The sequence below is a fragment of the Durio zibethinus genome, chromosome 2 (assembly GCF_047325235.1).
Source record: "Durio zibethinus cultivar Kanyao isolate XHJ-2024 chromosome 2, ASM4732523v1, whole genome shotgun sequence".
NCBI classification, from domain to species: domain Eukaryota; kingdom Viridiplantae; phylum Streptophyta; class Magnoliopsida; order Malvales; family Malvaceae; genus Durio; species Durio zibethinus.
This window is the reverse complement of record NC_143163.1, coordinates 35,537,052-35,556,529: the sequence shown is the minus strand read 5'-3', so window position 1 is coordinate 35,556,529 and position 19,478 is coordinate 35,537,052. Positions and strand designations below refer to the sequence as shown.

Sequence of the window (19,478 nt, the reverse complement as noted above, 5' to 3'; positions counted from 1 at the left end):
AAGAAATGAAAACTTTATATCAATTACAAAATTATTTTCTTATGTGGCACCTTCTCAGCCCGTCTTTAACACTAGCCTAATATGAATTTTTTTCAGAGATAAAACTCATAGCTTAAAATAAAATATTCATGAACACTCTAAAAACAAAATCCAAATAGCATCGAAATTTCTTCTAAGCATCATTTTTGTGGATAAAATTAGATTATTGATAAATTTTTATTGAATGAGTATTTAATTATATATATTTAAAATATGAAAATTCGTTCGTTGACAATTAAATATTATTATAATATATTATTTTAAATGTTTTTTTTTATAATTTAGATATATTATAAGTAAATACTTAAAAAATTATAAACCTATCATTGAACTTCATTATCATTTATTTTTTGTATAAAAAAATAATTAAAGAATAAAATAAATAATTGCAGTAATAAAATTTAAATTTATTAAATATCATTTATTAATAATTTAAAATTTAAATTTATTAAATATTATTTTTTAAAATTTTATATAAATCAATTGAGATAACCTCAAATTCTTATATCATTTATATTACCTTCCATTAACCTTGTTTTTATTAAATAAAATGTCATGAGATATCAAGAATTGAAAAGGTTGATTAAATGTATAAAACAAAGATTTATTAGATTATATTTTTAAAAATTACATATATTACTAGATATGACAAATTATTTTAACGACTAAAACACATTTTCATTCTAGTGTATTTTTCACTATTCTAAATGAAATATCAAAATTAATCCAATCCTCTGGCAATTTTTGAATTTTTTTTTATATAAAATAGGCATAATCCAAGAGAAAAAAAAGAGAAACTTTTGTTCGAAATAAATATTTATATATTTTTTCAAAAAAATTTTTAGTCGCCAGATCAAAGTGCACTTAAAAGAAAAAAAAAAAAAAAAAGGAAGCTTGGCGAGAGAGCGTGGGGGGACGCTCCAAGAGAGGCGAGTACGCTTATTCCGTAAAAATATAAAATGGATTTTGTGTTGAAGGGTGGATGATTATGAATGTGCATCATCATAAAAAGAAAAAGAAAAGAAAAAAGGAAGATGCTTTTGCTATCAATCAGATGATGAATGAGCGGGAAAGATTTTCTCTCTCTACTGAAAGTCAACTCCCTTCTCTCGCCCACTACTTTTTGCTTTACTTTTCGCATTTAGTGCACTGCTGCCCTTAACCATTGGTCTTTCTCTTCCGCGTCTTCGATTCCTATTCTATGCGCTCGTTCTCATTTCCTTCGCTTGAGCCCCCGCCTCTTCCCTCAATCCCATTTTTCATGTTGTATTAGAATTTACGACAAGATGTTTGATTTTCCATAAGGATAAGGATTATTCATTCAATATTATTGTCAATGGGATAGTAATAATCCAAAATTATGATAACTTATTTTAAGTTTGAACAGTCTTGATTATTGGGTTTATGTTAAATTTGTTTTTGAATACTAAAAATATATATACTTTTATCATTAAATAATGCAAACTACTAATTTCATGTGAATAAATTTTATAAATACTATGTGTATTGATAAAGTTACAAATACAAATGCCAAAAATGATTGACTTAATTAGCTTGGTTTGCTTTCTTCATTATCAAATGCACCATTTTTTAGTTTCGTTGATAATTTTTTATTGATGCTTATTTTAAATATAACTAATAAAATTTTATGAGAAACACTCGTTTTTTTATATAAAAATTAAAATAATTTATTTGTCACATGACCTCACATTTTAATTACAGAAAAAAATGATAAATACAATTAAAATGATGATCGCAACCAACCATCATTCAATATTGTGATGGGATTTGAATATAAGAAAACAAATTTTGTTTTCTTATAGATAAAACAATATTGAATAATAAAATTATGATTAGTGATTTAGTCATATGTTTTGCCATTTGCATAAGTTGGCCATCAAAGTTATGTTGTTAGGAATTTCTTAATGGAACAATAATAAGTTGGTAGATTTTTCTTTATAACTGACTTTACGACGCAATTAATATTATTGAATGCAAGTAAAATAAATTTTAAGACAATTCATTGCATTCAAATAGTAGTTGATCATCATAAAAATGTCAATAAATTTTTTACCATATCATTTTTTTTATAATATTGGTATTTATTGGTTATTAATGTATTTCAAAGTATGGTTTTGGGTTTATTGACATTATCCAATATTTTTATTTATAAAATAAAAGAGGGATTTAATTGCGTCAATATAAGTACTATATTTTATTTTTTTCACTGAATCAAGATTATTAAAATAAAAAAATATTATTTTAATTCAAATCAGTTATAAAATTTATTTTAATAAAATTTGTTTAAAAATGTAACATTTGCAGTGGTGTAAAAATATTTATACTCTATAAAATATATATACACATAAAAATACACTTTAATTACATACATCTATTATCTATATGCAAATATAAATTGAAAACCGTTATTCTATTTCAAAAGAAGAATTACATACATCTATTATCTATATGAAAATATAAATTTAAAAAATTATAAATATCAAATAAATATAAAAATATAGAAAAATACTGCAAGTTATTGTTCAATAACCTAATTTAAAGTGCAAAAAGAATATAATTTAATGAACATATATTGTTTTTACATGAAATTATGAAAAAATAAAAAAAAGATCATGAAAAAAGTACTAAAAATTGATTAAATGAATAAAATAAATTTAAAAATTAAAAAAGGTAAAAAATTTATATCAAACAATAAAATTGATGCAAAAAGTGAAATGATCATTTAATTGGATTAGATGTATAATTTATTATTTTTTTAAATCTGTATGTGCCGGTAACATTACTTTATTATCAATTTTAATCATAGAAAAGAATATAAACTTTAAAACATTATTTCATTAAGAATTGTTATAACTTGAAGTGAAAATTTTCATTGGTACATTTTAATGTTGGGATGATGCCACGATATAAAAGAGGTAAAAAGGGCTTAACGAATGAAAATTTACTGTCACACGTGCCTGAATGCTATTAGTGGAGTTCATGATGAGACGAAATGGAGAATAGCACGATAACAAAGCTAAGAGAATCTAAAAAGAATTGTCAAAAGGCCAAAAAAGCAGCCTGGGAACAGGGTGGTGCGCAGGATAAGGGTCAGCAATCCTTGTACTCTGCCTCTATAAAAGAGAGCATCCATTTTCACCGTCTTCTGTAGGTCAGCGTCACTCATTCCCACACCCCAAAAAAAAAAAAAATCAATTAAAAGAAAAGGTTTAGTTATTTCTTCTTCTTCTTCTTCTTCTTCTTCTGATATCTCCCTGAATTCCTCGAACTGCATTCAGCATTTACTCCTTTTTTTTCTCTGAAAAAAGGTAATAATAGTAGTGATAATTAAGAATGGAGGGTTTGCCCCCTGGTTATCGCCCCAACGTTGGTGTCTGTCTAATCAACTCTGATAATCAGGTACCCTTCTTTAATTTTATTTCTGTTTTTTTTTTGTTTGTTTGGGTTTTTTCATCTGTATTGTGAGAGCAGAAGGGGATTGAGCGGACTAATGGCCCGAAAGAACACACGGTCTGAAAAATTAAAATAATAATAAAAGGAGTCGAAATTAAGTCAAAATTGGATGTGTGTGTGGATTTTCTGGATTTTTTTCTATATTGAGATAAATAATTTGAAGAGAATTGATAGACTTTTGTGATTTACTTTTTGTTGATTAAAATATTTAGAATATAAAAAGTGGAAAAGAAGTTTGAATTAAGTCAAGTTAAATTTTCCATTTTTTGGTGAAAATTTGTTTTGTTTAATGGTTGTTTGAGGTTTGTTCTTCAGATATATGGGTAAAGAAAGCTGAAATACTTCATTTTCCTGCTTGAAGGTGTTTGTAGCTTCCAGATTGAATGTTCCAGGAGCCTGGCAGATGCCTCAGGTATTACCGCTGTTGGATCATCTATTCTTTGTAGGCCTCATTGCTTGCTGGCTATTAATTTTGTTAGAAATGGAGTACTTTTCTTTTTTCTTATTTTGTGCTGGCCATTCCGAGTAATTACACAGTTCATATCCAAAGTTCTAGTCTTCCTAGACGTCAATGGCTGAAAATTGTCACTGTATTGCTGACTATAACTTCGTTGCCTCCCAACGGAAGCCCTTTTTTTCGTGTTCTGTTTCATACTTATACATATTTAAACGGAGTGTATTTACAGTTTTCTGTGAGTGTGCACATGATTAATTAAAAGAAATGATTTGCCAGCCTGCTGCGTTCTTTTATTTTTGTTTCGTATTTGAGTGTCTTTCAAGTTTTTGATGTTAGCAAAATAAAGGAATTCATACATATGTTACTGCGATCTTATTCCTTTTTTGGGACATTCAAAAGCTTTTTTTTTGGCTACACCTGAGATGGCCTCATCTCTTAAAGAGTGCACATATGTTTGGGTCTAGTTTAATTGATTATAATTTGGGGATTCTACAAACTCAGGGGGGTATTGAAGATGGTGAGGAACCAAGATCTGCAGCTATCAGGGAATTGCGAGAAGAAACTGGAGTGGTATCTGCTGAATTTATTGCAGAGGTTTGTTAATAAAGATTGTCTTGTTTGGGCAGTTTTTTCTGTAGGGCTTTTATACATGGTTGGCAGCGGCACTTCACAGATATAATTCTATTACATGATAATTTTTGCAATTCTTTCAAAACCTCAGAGATTTAAGTATTAAATGTAAATAGGATGGATCCAGTGTAGAATTATTAACGCCAAAGTTACTGTTTACTCAGCCATAGCATGCATGATATATTTGAAGTCTGAGTTTCAAAAAGCAAATAAATTTGGGAACAAGCTAAAGCAAAAGAGAATGGATCAAACATTTTCTCTCTTCATGTATTGTCTATAAGAGAAATCGGATACATACGGTTATTTCAAATTTAGATTCACTTGAATAAAGGTACTGGAAACAACAATTCCTGCTAAATGTATAAAGCATTCAAGCTATATCCTTAAACTTCTATGCAAGAGTTTAGTTTAATATAATTTCCTCCATTCTCTGCCACTTCTTTCTTTCCTCAATTGCTGCTGTACATCTAATTAACGTTGTGGTTTGGCAGGTTCCTAATTGGTTGACATATGATTTTCCTTCTGCTGTAAAGGCCAAAGTGAATCGACTCTGGGGAGGTGAATGGCACGGGCAGGCACAGAAGTGGTTTGTTTTTCCTTTTCTTTGCATTCCTCTCTCATTTATCCAACCACACATGCTTACAGCTAGGTGACCTCATCTATTAGAAGAAAGCCATTTGGGTTTAAGATGGCTTAGTTTAATTGTTAATCTAATTTATAGTTTAAGCTAGTGTCTACAGATTTCTCACAGTGGTCAGTGCATCTAATGCTAGCCTGCAGTGTCATATTTCTCTTCCTTGTTTCTGTGAATTAATTTATTCTTTTTCATTATGCCGGGTGTTAGGAGGAAGGCAACTATTGCATTTTCTAGTTAGGGAAAACTTTTTAAGAAAGTATATACAAGAAAAACTGAAACTCTATGATGAATCATGTGGACACTTGCATGGGCTATCTGTTAATGGTTGAGCATTTCTTTTGAATTACTCACATGCTACCTTTAGCAACGTAAAGAAACAATATTCTTTTGAGTACTCTCTTGTTCCAATATCCTATCTGAAGTGGCATTCTGCTTAATTTTAACGGATGGGAATATGGAATATCATTATCTGTAAAGTTGTGGTAGTAGCGATATATATAAATATATGGAAGTAGAATGTTTTAAATTTTGTTCCAGCAAGAGCTGCTAATTAAAGAGATCATGAATACCTTTTTCCCTTTTTGCGTGGTGTGCCTGTCTGTGGTAATGGAATTACCGTGAGATAAAAGTAACTTTTGTTCTTTTTCTTTCTAGTGTACTAGATAATGCTGGGAGACAGAGTGATCCTAGAGTCAAACACTAATTACTTGGCGTCAGGGGTATATGAGTGGCTTCAATTAATGGTCAAAAGTCAAAAGAAGCTATAACTTGACTAGTTCATGATAAAATTCTCGTTTATTGGATTTTATATGCAACTGCAAGGAGCAGTTACTCATAAAGCAGCTTTAGCTATGCATTTCGTCCTCATGTGGAGTTAGTGGCTAGCATGTATATGCCCTTTAAATTTGTAAACATTTTGATTTAAGTCTTTGAAGTATGTTTCATTACCTTGTATGCTTGCATCCTTCTCGGGAAGGGAGAGTTACCAAAACAATTGAGAGGGCATTAAATGCTTGTTTAGAATTAATATGGTTTTTAAACTATGATCAGTACAGTCTACAAATATCTGGCCTTTTCTTTCTCCCTCTCCCTGTGAAAATATGTGCACGAAACCTGTGCTCCAAAATCTTCCTTGCTTCTTTTTTTAATTATTTAATTTCATTATTAAGCTATATGCCATCTGATCTCTGTGGTAATTTTTTACCTGAGGCCATGAAGTGCATACGAGCAAAGTATAAGAGTTTTTCATGTTTTTTTATGATTTGTGGGCTAACTATAGATTTGGACCATTGACAGGTTTCTTATGAGGTTAACAAAAGATGAGAGTGAGATCAACTTAGCAAATGGAGAGGCAGACCCAGAATTTGCTGAGTGGAAATGGGCAGCCCCTGAAGAAGTTGTTGAGCAGGTATTATGCAGTAGAAGCATTATTTTTTGATACATTACAATAGCTGCATTATCAATTACTATTATATGACTTTTACTAATGAGTACCCTTTGAAAAGGCTTACTAAGATAAGATGTATAAACAAATGGGTATGCAGGCAGTGGACTATAAAAGGCCGACGTATGAAGAAGTTATGAAGACCTTCAGGCCTTACTTCAGTGACAATAGGCAATAGCAAAGCCGCAAAATGTAAATCAACAAAATGGTGAATGCTATGGTGTGTTTTAGTAGGTTTCTCTCCATGTTTTTTTTTTGCTCTTGGTAGTGATTATATTTGGACTCTCTTAATCCATCTTCGCTCTCTGTAAATGGATACTGCAGCTAGCACTTCAAATTTAGATGGTTGTTTCATTGTAATAAGATCTTTGTTGTGCAAAAGAAATACGATGCTCTTGGTTTTTGATTGGACCTTTTGCATCATCTTTTTGCTTGGGTAAAAATTATTATTTTTATTTGATTTTAATTTTAAAATATATATTTAAAAATATTAATATAAGAATAATTTATTATTTTAATATTAAATTTAAATTAAACAGATTAAATGGGTTCTTAAGAACAAGTCAATTATGAGTTTTAAAGATGTCCATTGCCTACGGTTGATGGACACTTCTAATTTATCTTCTATGATTTTTATCTATTTAAAATATTCTGCAAAAAGGGAAAAAAGAGGTTAAAAGATTAAAAAATTAATTATTCTTTTTAGTTTTCTATACTTAAAATGTTTTGTGAAAAAGAAAAAAAAAAGCAACTATAAGTTAAAACTTAAAAATTAAGAAAAACGGAGACAATAGGAGAAAGTTAAAAAGAAAAAGTGAAAAATAAACTACCTTAATTTTTAAAAGATCATGTTTATTGTAAGGATTTTTTAAGTTTACCAAATAAATAAAATATCAAATAACAAGTCTTTCTAAAAAAAAAAAAAATCAAACAAAAAGGGGACAGTAGAGAAAAAAAAAATAAAGAGGAAAACCAAAAGCAAAAAGAGTATTTTCTTGCTGGTAGAGTAGTGGTAGTAGTAGGCATTTTTGTTTGATTAATTGATTAAACCTAATTTGAGATTTTAAATTAGGTTGGTTTGTTATTTGGTGAGTGTTGAGTCTGACACAAATTGACGATTGACGACTGCCGACGGCAGTGCACGCCTGAGTTTTGTGTGTTAGAGTCCCAACTCCCAACTCCAACCCAAAGTTCTGCAAACGAAAAATCAGGCACAAACGCAAAAGCCAGCAGCTAATTAAATGCATGGTGGTAGGGTTAGGAGTGATAATAAAGTGAAAATAATGAGCAAGCTTAAAGACGCAGTTCTGTCAGAGCTGGCTGCTTCAAACCCTTCAATGTCCATAAGCCCCCACCTCATCCAACTCCGCTCGCAGCAATTCTTTCCAACCACCCACAATCTCATTCACCCTCCTTACTCTTCGGTAACTATCAATCACCCTTTCAATTATTTTTCTTTTGTTTAATTTGATTGTTGCTTTCTCTTTTTGCTCTTGGGGACGAAGTCCTTGCCACTATCCTGTATGCCAATGTTAATTTTTTTTACTATTATATTCTAATTTTATTGAATTTTGTACAAAAAGTAAGTTGACTCCTGGGCATTTACTACTTGTATTTACAGAACATTCCATGAAATATTCTTTTTTTAATCTAAAAATCAATAGAATTTTAAGTAGTGGTGAAGTTCAATAAAATTGAAGTGAACTAAGAAAATTCAATATTGATCCATGACAAAATTGATCTTATACCCTTGGTTGTTTCTTCTTTAAAACTTGAAATGAATGTATCTTAACAATTGCAAAATCATTGTTAGGTATAAGGGGAATAATTACGTTTTTGGTTCGATTATATCTTTAATTTGTACTGTTTTATTTGTGTCCAAATTTAGTTTTACTTTCAAAAGTAAAAAGTACACCAGCAAAAGTACTGACAAAGTGCCATGTATGGCAAGTGAGAAAAGAATTAAGAAAATGAGTTCCAATATGTGTGTTTTGGAACCGTTTGCTGCTGCAAATGCCAGCACCTAGTAATGTTTTTTGTGCATACTAAATAGAAGATTGTTGAATGCTTACAAAGGAATGGAATTGGCAAGGAATGTATGCAAATGCTGCTGTTTCTTTCTAAAGCAAAATGAAAATCTTGATTTTATCTCAGTCTGTAATGAAAGAAATTGAACATTGTTATTGCTTATTTATCAACTCACTTTTGCCTTTCTTGATTTTTTATTGATTAGATGATACAACAAGCCATTTTGAAATTAAACGAGGAAGATGGGTCTAGTGAGGAGGCAATATCAAGGTTTTTAGAGAAGGAGTACAAGGGTTTGCCATGGGCGCATGCTAGTTTTTTGAGTCATCATTTGAAAAAGCTTTGTAGGAATGGAGATATTGTATGTGTCAATAATGAACGGTATATGCTCCAAGTGGATTATGGTGATTTGAGGGATGAGGAGGGAATGAGTCATAGGTTGAACATTGCAAATAGAAATGGGAAGGAAGATCAAACCTTAGTCCAAGGCAATGGGAGAGAAGTTGAGGTTATTGATGGCTGGAGCAGGGTAAATGGTGATCAAGTTGAGGAATTTGAGGACCAATATGAAGTTGAAAGACAGAGTGCTGAAGTGAATGGGCAAAACAAAACATGTGAGCAAAGAATAGAGGGATTTGAAGAACAAAAGGAAGACAGCCAAGAATTAATTAAACAGGTTCTACAAGTAAGTCAAAGCTTTAGTGGACAAATTGAAATGGTTGAAGAAGTCGATGAAGCAAAAGGAAAGCTAACTGAAGTGGCTCAAAAACAAAGGCGAGAAAAGAGAAAGCAACCAGAGAAGAGTAAACAACAGATAAAGGTAGTTCATCTTCCACCTGTTTATAGTATTGCAATTAGTAATAGCCTTTGCCTCCTAGTTGTGGTAGCAGTAAAAAGAATTTAAACAGAATAAGTAAAACATGACTAATGTAGATGGGCTTAGTTGGGGAATATCAGGTTTTCAGTCATAATACTGTTTATTATGCTTATAATACTTTTCTAAGAATTCTGCTTATTTGTAATGTTGCAATTCCTTAGTAGGAGAAAGGATTGTGTGAAGCGGTTACCTTATGTCAACAAAGATTACTTCCATTCAAATTCTGACAAATAATCATTGTTTATTATCCCCACAAATGATGTGTAACAAATAGTTGACTTCCTAAAAAACGTGATTTACATGTCAGTTTTTTAATAAAAGTGGTATTTTCTGACATGGAGTAACATTTCCTATGATCCTTTCTCTTTTTACTAGTTTTCTTTTGAATGTTAGGTTGTGCTTCTTAATTATGCTGTCTATTGTTTATTAAGGGTTTCAAGAACATCATTTTAGGAATGATTTTACAATCAATAAATTGGCAATCACCATATATGTAAGAATCTTTTTAAAATAGTGGTCCTAAGTCCTAATTGTGCCCATAGAAGAGCTGTTTATTAAGAACCTTAGTGTATTTTGGTCTTAACCATGATAAGAAAAGACTGTTTTCCTTTTTCAAAGCCCCATTATTAAATGGCTTTTAAAAGCATGTAACTTCTGGTGCCATGTAGCATTTGACTTTGGACATTGTATCAAATCCTGCTTCTATATGTCAAATACCATATTAAACAACTTTCAAGGATAAGCTGGTCTCATCTTTTGGCTGCATGAATCAGAAATTTTTTTATATATCATTCTGCTTAGATAATAAGTTCAGGTCTTTTGTAGGAATAATGCTGTGAGCTATACTCTTTATGGAATTTATAGCAGAACCAGGAAAAAGTGAAAATATAGTTTGGTTCTCCTTGTAACAAATTCTATTGATTGATCATACATGGAAGAGGCAGTTCTTCTTCTCAAACATAAATAGCTGCTGTACATAATTCTAAATACCCTGGCTTAAGGGGTATCAAGTTTCTATCCTTCTATTTTTGGAAGGCCCCTCTCTCTCTCTCTCTCTTCAATATAATCCTAATTGTGAGAAGATAGTATCTGTTAGCATTAGTTGATCCAACATTATTGGAAAATAGTTCCTTTAATAAATGGTATAGATTATTAGATTTTGATATCTTAATTGACCATTAATCAATACTGATATTCTTACATTACTGGAAAAAAGTTTCCTTTATTGGTTACGATATTGCAAATACACCAGTAATTTGTAGCTAGTATTCATAATTACTTTCTAAAATTGCCAATATTGTAGTATTTTCCCGAGAATTCATGATGAAAATAATTGGCAGATATTTTTAGTTCTTAGAGACTCCAGCTAGGCCCTGAAACTGCAAGTCGACAACCTAACAAAATGATTACTCATATCACATATTGCAACTTAAAACAAACTGGCACCTTTTACTCATACATATCAAGCATTGCATATGTGAACTTGCTTTTCTCTGGTTTTTATTACTTTGTAGTGGTAAACAGGGATAGTTCCAGTTGCCTATGTATTTTTTTTGTTGGTCCAAGTGTTAAATTTCTTTTTGATTGAAGTTTCAACTATATTTGATAAACAGCTTATTGAGACTTAATTCTTTATTGGACTGTAAAGGTATTAAAGGATGATATTCCCCAGCCTTTGATGGAAGAAAAGAAGAAACATGTTGAGGAGCAACAACAGCAAAGGAAGATTCATCACAGAGAAAGAGATTCAATTATTGTTTGTGCTTTGCCTGCACAACAGAAGTCACAATCGAGGACAAATATTTACCAGAGGGCACATAAGTTGCACACAGACTCTATATCAGCATCTCTTGAATTCAGGGAGTCAGAACAGATCCTTTTACAGCAACGTAAGCTTTGTAGTCCTCAAAGGCCTGCAGAACTTCAAGTAACTACATCTGAGAGGTTTACTCAAAGTGAGCAGAAGCCAGCTGAGTTTTATACTAGGAGAGAGATACAAAATTTTAAGCCAAAAGTAAAACCTTCCTTTGGTATGTCCAAAAAAGAGCTTGAGAAGCAAGAACTGCAGTTTCAAAAACCAGAAAAGCTTCTAGAATTTGAAATAAAGACGAAGGAAGTAAATTTTGGTGGTGTGAAGGCAGCTGCATCCCTATCAATCGAAGTGAAAGATTCTTTGAATGTGCCATTGGATCTTCGGCAGCATGGCAGGGAACACCAAAAGAAGAAGCAGATAAAGGTTTATGTTAGGAGAAATGTGAGCAAATCCCAGGTAAAAGAATCAGAAACTTCCAATATTTTGCCAACAAATCCAGAATAGCTTGAAAAGAAGTAGCAATTGGAGATTCAGTCACTTACTGAACACAAGCTAGCAGGGGTTCCTTCTAGAGAACTCAAATTATCTGTAAAGGAAAAGGCACTTTCCTGCTTTCTATACCTAGTAATTATGCAGTTGACATCCATATTAGCCTCTTAGTGGGATGGAATTGATGCTGTGATGCTGGCTAAATCTTTTGTAGCCACAAGGTGAGCCTTTATTTTTTTTTCTGTTTCATAGCTTTATGCTTGCTTGTGGTTTACCTAAGAGTATCTACAGTTTTTTGAAATCATTGATACGAATAGTTATATACTTTCGTAGGTAAAACTGCCTTGATGTTAGTTGAGCAAATATTTTCCATTTGGTATTTTCACATTTAAGTGTCTTTGGTATCTCTAACAGTATAAAAGATTTTTCATTATCTTGCTGCACAGTTTTAGGACATCCAAAATTTTTATTTTGCTTTCCCTTGTTTATGTCTGAAGCATGCTCGTGTTCAGCTAGCTTAACTGCTTACTTTTCTGGGCTTATTGATGGAGTCTGTGAATGAATCAATAATTCTTTACCGTTATCCATTTTAATTATTGGTAACACATCTGTTTCTATTTCTTCAACATAAAAATGAGGATAAATCTTCACTCCTTCCACTTTGATTAATTGTCTAAATCATTAGTTATACAAGACAGGCACATATCTATGGATATATGACATTCTCTTCAGGAATATGAAGCATTCAAGCTGTAGTCTTTGTTCCAAATTGGATGCAATTGTAATGTTCAAATTGTGGTATTTGGTGAGAAATTGCAGCAGATATTTTTATCAATTTATTAGATAGACAAGATTTCGTCATCTTGTTGTTTACCTAAAAATGTTTCAGACATTATTGGGCTGCAGAATTTGTTCATTTATCTAGAGTTTCTTTCTTTATGTTCATAGTTTTTACAACCATACAACACACTTAGGCAGGTCTCAGCTTGAAGCTCGGTTGGAAGTGGCATGAAAATATGGGTCCCAAATGACACTCCCAACCTGACCGAATCCCTTATCATTCGGTATTTTGTCGAACGTTTGGAATCTGAATAATTTTCTTCTTTTCTATTCAAGTATGTATGCCAAATAATAATTGAGTTTTATATATTTCCCATCTTTTTATATAATTTACGCTAGACACATGCACACCCACGTTGTGGGTCGAAGAAAAAAGTGATGTGAAGACAAGTGTTTTGAAAGGGAAAAAAAAAACATATGGGTAAATTTTTAAGGGTAATTTTTTAAGGAGAGGTGGCTATTTGTTTAAGGAGATCAAGTAATTTATTTTAAGAAATGTATTATAAAAATATCCCTGTTTTATTTTTTGTATCGTGATTTAATTTGGCTTTTTATGCTTTGCTCTATTGAATTAGCGTCACTTGATTCAGTAATATTAAACTCAGTCAATCTTTTTATTTATAGTATAAATTTTATTATAACTTTTGGCTTTCTTATTTTATTTTACGGTATATGTTTTATACATGTAAATGATACATACTAAATTTCAAATTAATTAAAAATATTTATTTATTTATTTACATTAATACAATTCAGTTGTAAAAAGAAATATTTTTATAATGTGTCATTGATATCAAATTGATTTAAATTTTTATCAATATAATATTAAATTTAAAGTTTGATTTGTTAAAATATTAATATATTCAAAATTACAAAAAGTGTTGAGAATTAGTAATTCTAATTCTAATACATTTAATAACTCGAACCGTCTGTACCTTTAACATTGTTGATATGTCAGAGGGTGAATAACAACTTTTTAAAACACACGTGAAATTAAAAAAATATCTTTTCCTAATCTAAAGTATGTGGGCTTTAAGTTACAGAGGCGATTTTATTAAATATTCAGGCCATTTTGGTCTTATTTCATCTTTATTTACGGGCACTTTAGGTAAATTAAAACATGTCCCTTTTTTTTTTTTTTTTTTTGGACAAAAAAACAAGTTCACGAGTAACATGGGTCGTAGACGACAGGATTGACTCCACTCCACAAATTTGGAATTTAATAAACGCTGAACACCATAAATGTTAGGCTTACGTGGCACGACCTCCTTCATTCTATTACTATGCACGGCAAATTGGCAAATTTGCAAATGCAAGAAAACCCCAATCCCAAGTCCTAACTCATCGTCTCACAGCTGAACAGAGGCAGCGATTCAGCGATTCGCAGTCTCATAAAAAACCCAAATCGCTTTGTTTTTCTCCTTGTGACTTCTCATAATACTCAACATCAATCATATTCCTATTCCTATCACGGCGGAAACGAAATCACCACCTCTCTCTCTGTCTCTCTTTATAGCCCCACAAATGTGGGGATAAGATAAGGTTCTAATTTCGAGCAAACCCTGAACTTTTAGATAATTTCTCCCTTTTTTTAGAAAGGAAAAAGAATTGTTTGTATGTGTTTTTTTTTTAAGGCAGTTACATTATTTTATCCATTTTTATATATCGTTTTTAATATAAAATATAGATAGTAATGATGGCTTTCTGACAGCACTTGGGTTTTTGACATGTTCAAGTTGTTTTGTCGGCAATCCACCAGATTCGGGATACATACGTACATATATGCGTTTAAATATACGCTTACGTGGTGCTGTATTCCAACGTATAAGGTGTTGGAGGTGTTATTTGAGCCGTTCATATATTTTCTTCGCTGTTATTTGAAGCTCTTGTCATCAATCTTCAAGCTTCTTCAGCTTCCTCCTTCGCCTCCTTTGCCGACAAAAAAAAAGTAACATTTCCTTTTACTCCTTAATTATTAAAATTTTCTGTTTCTCTTCGAAATGAGTGTTGGGTTTTTTTTTCTCCTTTTTTGTTTGGGGGTAGGAATTTTAATGTCTGTTTGATGAACGATGTTGATGTTTAAAGTTTTGTTTTTAGGATGAAAATGACTTGAATAAAGTTTTTACCTACAACTACAAGCTTATTAGGTTTAATTGTCTGCGTGGAGTTTCTTTTCTCAGATGCTTTCTTGGGAATTCTTTAAGCCTTATTATGATTCACCAAACATAGCTCTTATTCTTATATTTCGAAATTGTATAAAATAGATGGAAAAATAATCATTTTTTATGTGTATTTTTTTGTCCTTTTTTTTTTCTTGCTTAATATACTAAAATTTGCATCTAATTCACAAGTTAGGGTTGCCAGAGATCTTCATACTAAAACTGTTTTTTAGGATTGTGAATTTGGGTTTGATGTCTTCCACGAATTATGAAGATGAGTTCAGTTAGTACATAAACAGTAATAGTTAAAATCCGAAATACCTATACATTTGGAAGCCTGTAATGGAATTTATTTGAAATTCGCTTTTCCATCTCCATATACAGATTCATTAATACTATATTCGAAATCTGACCAAATTCATGGATTTGAGTTTAGTCATAAAGCTCATATATTCATGGGTATTACCACACAACTTATATTATATTTGAATTCAAATCCTTAGGTTCCTGAATGCAACCCTGAATACTAATATCTAATTATATGTTAGGTGGTTTCATATACTTTCCTTTTATTACTTCCAAGTAGCTGTGAGCACATTATAGTGTAAGCTTTTCATATTGGTTTTCTTTCAGATGGAATCTAATGGTTATTTTAATTTAATCAGAAAATGTTTGACAAAGACTTTTTCACTGAATATGGCGAAGCAAGTCAATATGAAATAAAGGAAGTAGTTGGCAAAGGAAGTTATGGTGTCGTTGCATCTGCAATAGATACTCACACTGGAGAGAAGGTAGCTATTAAGAAGATGACCAATATCTTTGAGCACAACTCTGATGCAACACGCATTCTTAGAGAGATCAAACTCCTACGGCTACTGCTACACCCTGATATAGTTCAAATAAAACACATAATGCTTCCTCCATGTAGAAGAGAATTTAAAGATATATTTGTTGTTTTTGAGTTGATGGAATCTGATCTTCACCATGTTATAAAGATAAATGATGATCTAACCCCTGAACATCATCAATTTTTCTTGTACCAGCTTCTTCGGGGTCTAAAATACATTCACACAGGTTATTTATCAATTGCTGTACAGTTTTCTCCAATTTGTGATATTAAGTGACCCACTTTTTTTTTTTTTTTTTTTACCTTTTCCTTTTAATTTTTCAGCACATGTTTTCCATAGAGATTTAAAGCCAAGAAATATACTTGCTAATGCGGACTGCAAATTGAAGCTTTGTGATTTTGGACTCGCTCGGGTATCATTTACTGATGTTCCTTATGCTATTTTTTGGACTGTAAGTGTTTCCATCTTGCTTTACGACTTCTCTGCTATTCATATCCTTTGTTTGTACCATGTTAGTATCCTTCGCCTCTGATCATCAGTTACTTTTCCAGGATTATGTGGCAACTCGATGGTATCGTGCTCCTGAACTGTGTGGTTCATTTTTCTCCAGGGTAAATACTGCTGTTTTTTTCTTACTGCAATTCATTTACTATAATCTGTTGAAGAATTGTTAGTCAGCCAAATGGATTATTTTAACCTGCCTTCTTTTAGTTTTCGTTAGGGATTTTATGCTTTAGGCAATGATGTATTTGAGTTCATTACTTTTCTGGTTGTCATGGTGGCTGTGTTGCTTGAGGGGTAGAATAGAATCTTTGTGGGTTGAAGAATGTGAGATGTTTGTTGACTCATCATATATTTCAATTCTTATCCTCTGTTTTTATTTTCTTCTTCTTTTTCTTCTTCTTCTTCTTCTTCACATAAACTGCTGCTAGAAGTTTACTTTATATTCTGCTCAGGTGAACCAACTTGAGCAAATTTCCGCTAACAACTTTATCAATTGATTTTTAAAACCTGTGTTTTCTGCAGTACACCCCTGCTGTTGATATTTGGAGTGTAGGATGTATATTTGCTGAGTTGCTGACAGGAAAACCTTTGTTTCCTGGGAAGAATGTGGTGGATCAATTGGATCTTGTGACTGATTTGCTTGGCACTCCTTCTTCTGAAACAATTGCAAGGGTTTGCTATCTCCTATTGATTAGAGAAAATTCCATCAGTGCTTGTTGGGAGCCTCTTTAAGTTACTTCCTAGCTTTATACTAAACACGGACAAGATCTGGTTTCCTAACCATCTTGATTCTTCGTAATATCTGCAGATTCGAAATGAAAAAGCTAGAAAGTATTTGAATAGCATGAGAAAAAAGAAACCAATTCCTTTATCAAAAAAATTTCCAAATACAGATCCATTGGCCCTCAATTTACTTGAGCGCCTGATTGCATTTGATCCTAATGATCGTCCATCTGCTGAAGAGGTAAACTCTTGGGGTTCTGATAGTTTAAGATTTGGATGATTTTTCTTCAAGCTCTTATATTATTTCCTAACTTTTATGATTGTTCATTATGCAGGCATTAGCTGATCCATATTTCCATGGATTGGCAAATGTGGACAATGAACCATCCATGAAACCCATTTCAAAATTTGAATTTGAATTTGAAAGAAGGAAATTGGCGGAAGATGATGTCAGAGAGCTAATTTACAGAGAGGTATTTATGTGCATGGAGATTAGTTCTTGGCTCAGTGATATTGTTCTTAATTTAATGCCTTCTTTCACTTATTGTTTACTTGTGGCGCATCTTATTTTAAAATGCAAACAGATATTAGAGTACCATCCACAGATGCTTCAGGAGTACCTTCAAGGCAAAGATCATATTAACTTCATGTATCCAAGGTCAGGCATCCAACGATTTTTTCTGATGATTGTTTAGAACAGTTACATAAACGTAAATCATAAAGATCAAACCCTCTTTAAGTTTCAATCATAACAGTGAGGTACAAGGTCTCTGCTGTTGAAACTAGAAAGTGATGAATTATTATCTTTCTTTATTTGCATCAAGAATTCCTTTGCTTAGATGCAGAATTAACACTGATGCTAAAAATCTTTTATTCTGTAAAATATAGCACAAACTTACAGATAGTGTGGCCTGTGCTGAAAGATGGTCATGATCAGCAACCTGTCATCCATCACGGAATGATTTTATAATCACTATGCATTTTCAGTATTCAAAGTATCGTTCTGTATGTTCTTATTAGTTATTATTGTCATAACTATAGATTGAATCCCAATATTGTTCTTTTCTCCCTAACAATGGCATAACTACAGATTAAATCCCTATGTTGTTCTCTTCTCCCTAACAATGGAATGGCTTATTCTAGCTTATTCTAGCATATCTACTTCCAACTTGTGGGATGGATTTGTTTGTTCCGTTTTAGTAAAGTATTATACAGATTATAAAAGTGGTCATTCATTTCACTTCAAGCATGTTGCGCAAAGAAGAAATGTTCCAAAACTGTTCGTCTTTTAGCAACCATCTTTAGAAAACCTTGGGCACAAAAGAGGAATTGTAATACAACCTCATCTTTGCTTCAACACAACAATCTTCTGGCTATTCATCTAAGTTCTAATAGGATTTATCATCTATATGTTAGCTACCTGAAATTTGCATCATAAGTTACTGTTTCTACCCCTTCTTTTATTCTAAATGCTGTTGAATGTTAAATCAGTTAAGTGTTTTATATTTACCCAGCGGAGTTGATCAGTTTAGGCGACAATTTGCCTGTCTTGAGGAATATGGCAAAAATGAAAGGGGCATTCTACTTCAGAGGAAATATACATCTTTGCCTAGGTGAATTGCTGGAATATCTTCTTTGCAGTTTGTTTGATTTGAATTGGCTGCTTTTATTATATTGAGTATGGCCATTTGTTTCATAGGGAGCGAGTCTGCAATGACGATACTGATCACATTGATCAATCAGAAAAACGTACAGTGGCTTCCGCTACTCGTGCAACACTTCAAAGCCCTACAAAATTGCAAGGATCTGGGGAATTGGAATATGCAAACCAGCATGTGTCAGGGATTCAGAAAGCCTCTGGCAAACCTACTAGCAGTGCCCCTCGCCTGTTGAAAAGTGATAGCATCAGTGCTTCAAGGTGCGTGGGTGTCATTCGAAAACCTAGCAAGGTATGTGCTACCTACCAATGTATTCAGTGGCTGTTTGTCAATGTTTACTTCGCAAAGGGGTTTAGTATCCTCTCTCTTACTTCTCTAACCCTCTTTCCAGGTGCACAATGAAGTACAAAAAGTGGTAGCTTAATGTGTTGTTAACAGCGTCCCACAAAGATAGTCTGCAGGTCCTTTTGTTTTCTTTTGCTAGGTCCGCAACTTTCCTTTGGAGGTTTTAATCTGTTTCCATAGGCCATAAAAATTGTGGCAACTTACTAGAGCTCTTGTATTATTGGCTCTTTTAATGAACTGATATGTGGTGACCCTGCTGATGTAGCTTGTAGCTTTTATATATGATTCTTCAGAGGAAATTACCTGTTTGCTGTAGAGTGCCTTTAACAAACTATTTTCTGATCTCAATGGCAGTAGCTGTTCGGGACACACAAAAAAGGGTATGACTTCTGATTTAGAAGTTATTTAAGGGAGTTAATCTTGTGGTCACGAATTGGGCGATTGCTGTAAAGATACGCATATTTGCAGTCACTCGATGTTAAATGGTTCACTAGGATTCAGCTACACCTTCAC

The 19,478-nt window shown here is 32.2% G+C and overlaps 2 protein-coding genes and 1 pseudogene across 8 annotated transcripts; all 3 read left to right on the top strand.

Moving 5' to 3' along the window:
- Positions 1-3,209: 3,209 nt before the first annotated feature.
- LOC111318045 (nudix hydrolase 25-like) lies at positions 3,210-7,092 on the top strand (annotated as a pseudogene). Its single transcript, XR_016333388.1, has 6 exons — positions 3,210-3,459; positions 3,875-3,925; positions 4,472-4,564; positions 5,092-5,186; positions 6,534-6,645; positions 6,782-7,092. The product of XR_016333388.1 is annotated as a nudix hydrolase 25-like (transcript).
- A 517-nt stretch (positions 7,093-7,609) lies between these two features.
- LOC111318043 (uncharacterized) lies at positions 7,610-12,108 on the top strand. Its single transcript, XM_089753933.1, has 3 exons — positions 7,610-8,105; positions 8,915-9,529; positions 11,235-12,108. The coding sequence occupies exons 1-3, from the start codon at positions 7,923-7,925 to the stop codon at positions 11,901-11,903; spliced, it is 1,467 nt and encodes a 488-aa protein (XP_089610059.1). The 5' UTR covers positions 7,610-7,922; the 3' UTR covers positions 11,904-12,108.
- Positions 12,109-13,853: 1,745 nt separating this feature from the next.
- On the top strand, positions 13,854-19,280 carry MPK17 (MAP kinase 17). 6 transcript variants are annotated; one of them, XM_089753930.1, is made up of 13 exons: positions 13,854-14,270; positions 14,488-14,676; positions 15,553-15,678; positions 15,931-15,961; positions 16,059-16,186; positions 16,287-16,346; positions 16,762-16,911; positions 17,048-17,203; positions 17,298-17,435; positions 17,547-17,620; positions 18,477-18,575; positions 18,662-18,911; positions 19,012-19,280. In XM_089753930.1, exons 3-13 carry the CDS (start codon positions 15,556-15,558, stop codon positions 19,042-19,044), a joined length of 1,242 nt encoding a protein of 413 aa, XP_089610056.1. In that variant the 5' UTR covers positions 13,854-14,270; positions 14,488-14,676; positions 15,553-15,555; the 3' UTR covers positions 19,045-19,280. The 6 variants fall into 6 exon arrangements, with proteins under 6 accessions (XP_089610056.1, XP_022776398.2, XP_022776396.2 ...); XM_022920661.2 differs by having other exon boundaries at positions 14,037-14,270; positions 15,553-15,961; XM_089753926.1 differs by having other exon boundaries at positions 14,075-14,270; positions 15,521-15,961.
- The last annotated feature ends 198 nt before the right edge of the window (positions 19,281-19,478 follow it).

What these genes read in the sequence shown, in the direction of transcription:
- LOC111318043 (XM_089753933.1), top strand. Translation starts at nt 7,923, where the DNA reads ATGCATGGTGGTAGGGTTAGGAGTGATAATAAAGTGAAAATAATGAGC. An exon ending in TTCACCCTCCTTACTCTTCG is followed by an intron (nt 8,106 to 8,914) that starts GTAACTATCAAT and finishes TTTATTGATTAG; the next exon opens with ATGATACAACAAGCCATTTT. An exon ending in AGAGTAAACAACAGATAAAG is followed by an intron (nt 9,530 to 11,234) that starts GTAGTTCATCTT and finishes TGGACTGTAAAG; the next exon opens with GTATTAAAGGATGATATTCC.
- MPK17 (XM_022920663.2), top strand. Translation starts at nt 15,556, where the DNA reads ATGTTTGACAAAGACTTTTTCACTGAATATGGCGAAGCAAGTCAATAT. An exon ending in ATCGTCCATCTGCTGAAGAG is followed by an intron (nt 17,204 to 17,297) that starts GTAAACTCTTGG and finishes TTCATTATGCAG; the next exon opens with GCATTAGCTGATCCATATTT. An exon ending in ATTAACTTCATGTATCCAAG is followed by an intron (nt 17,621 to 18,476) that starts GTCAGGCATCCA and finishes ATATTTACCCAG; the next exon opens with CGGAGTTGATCAGTTTAGGC.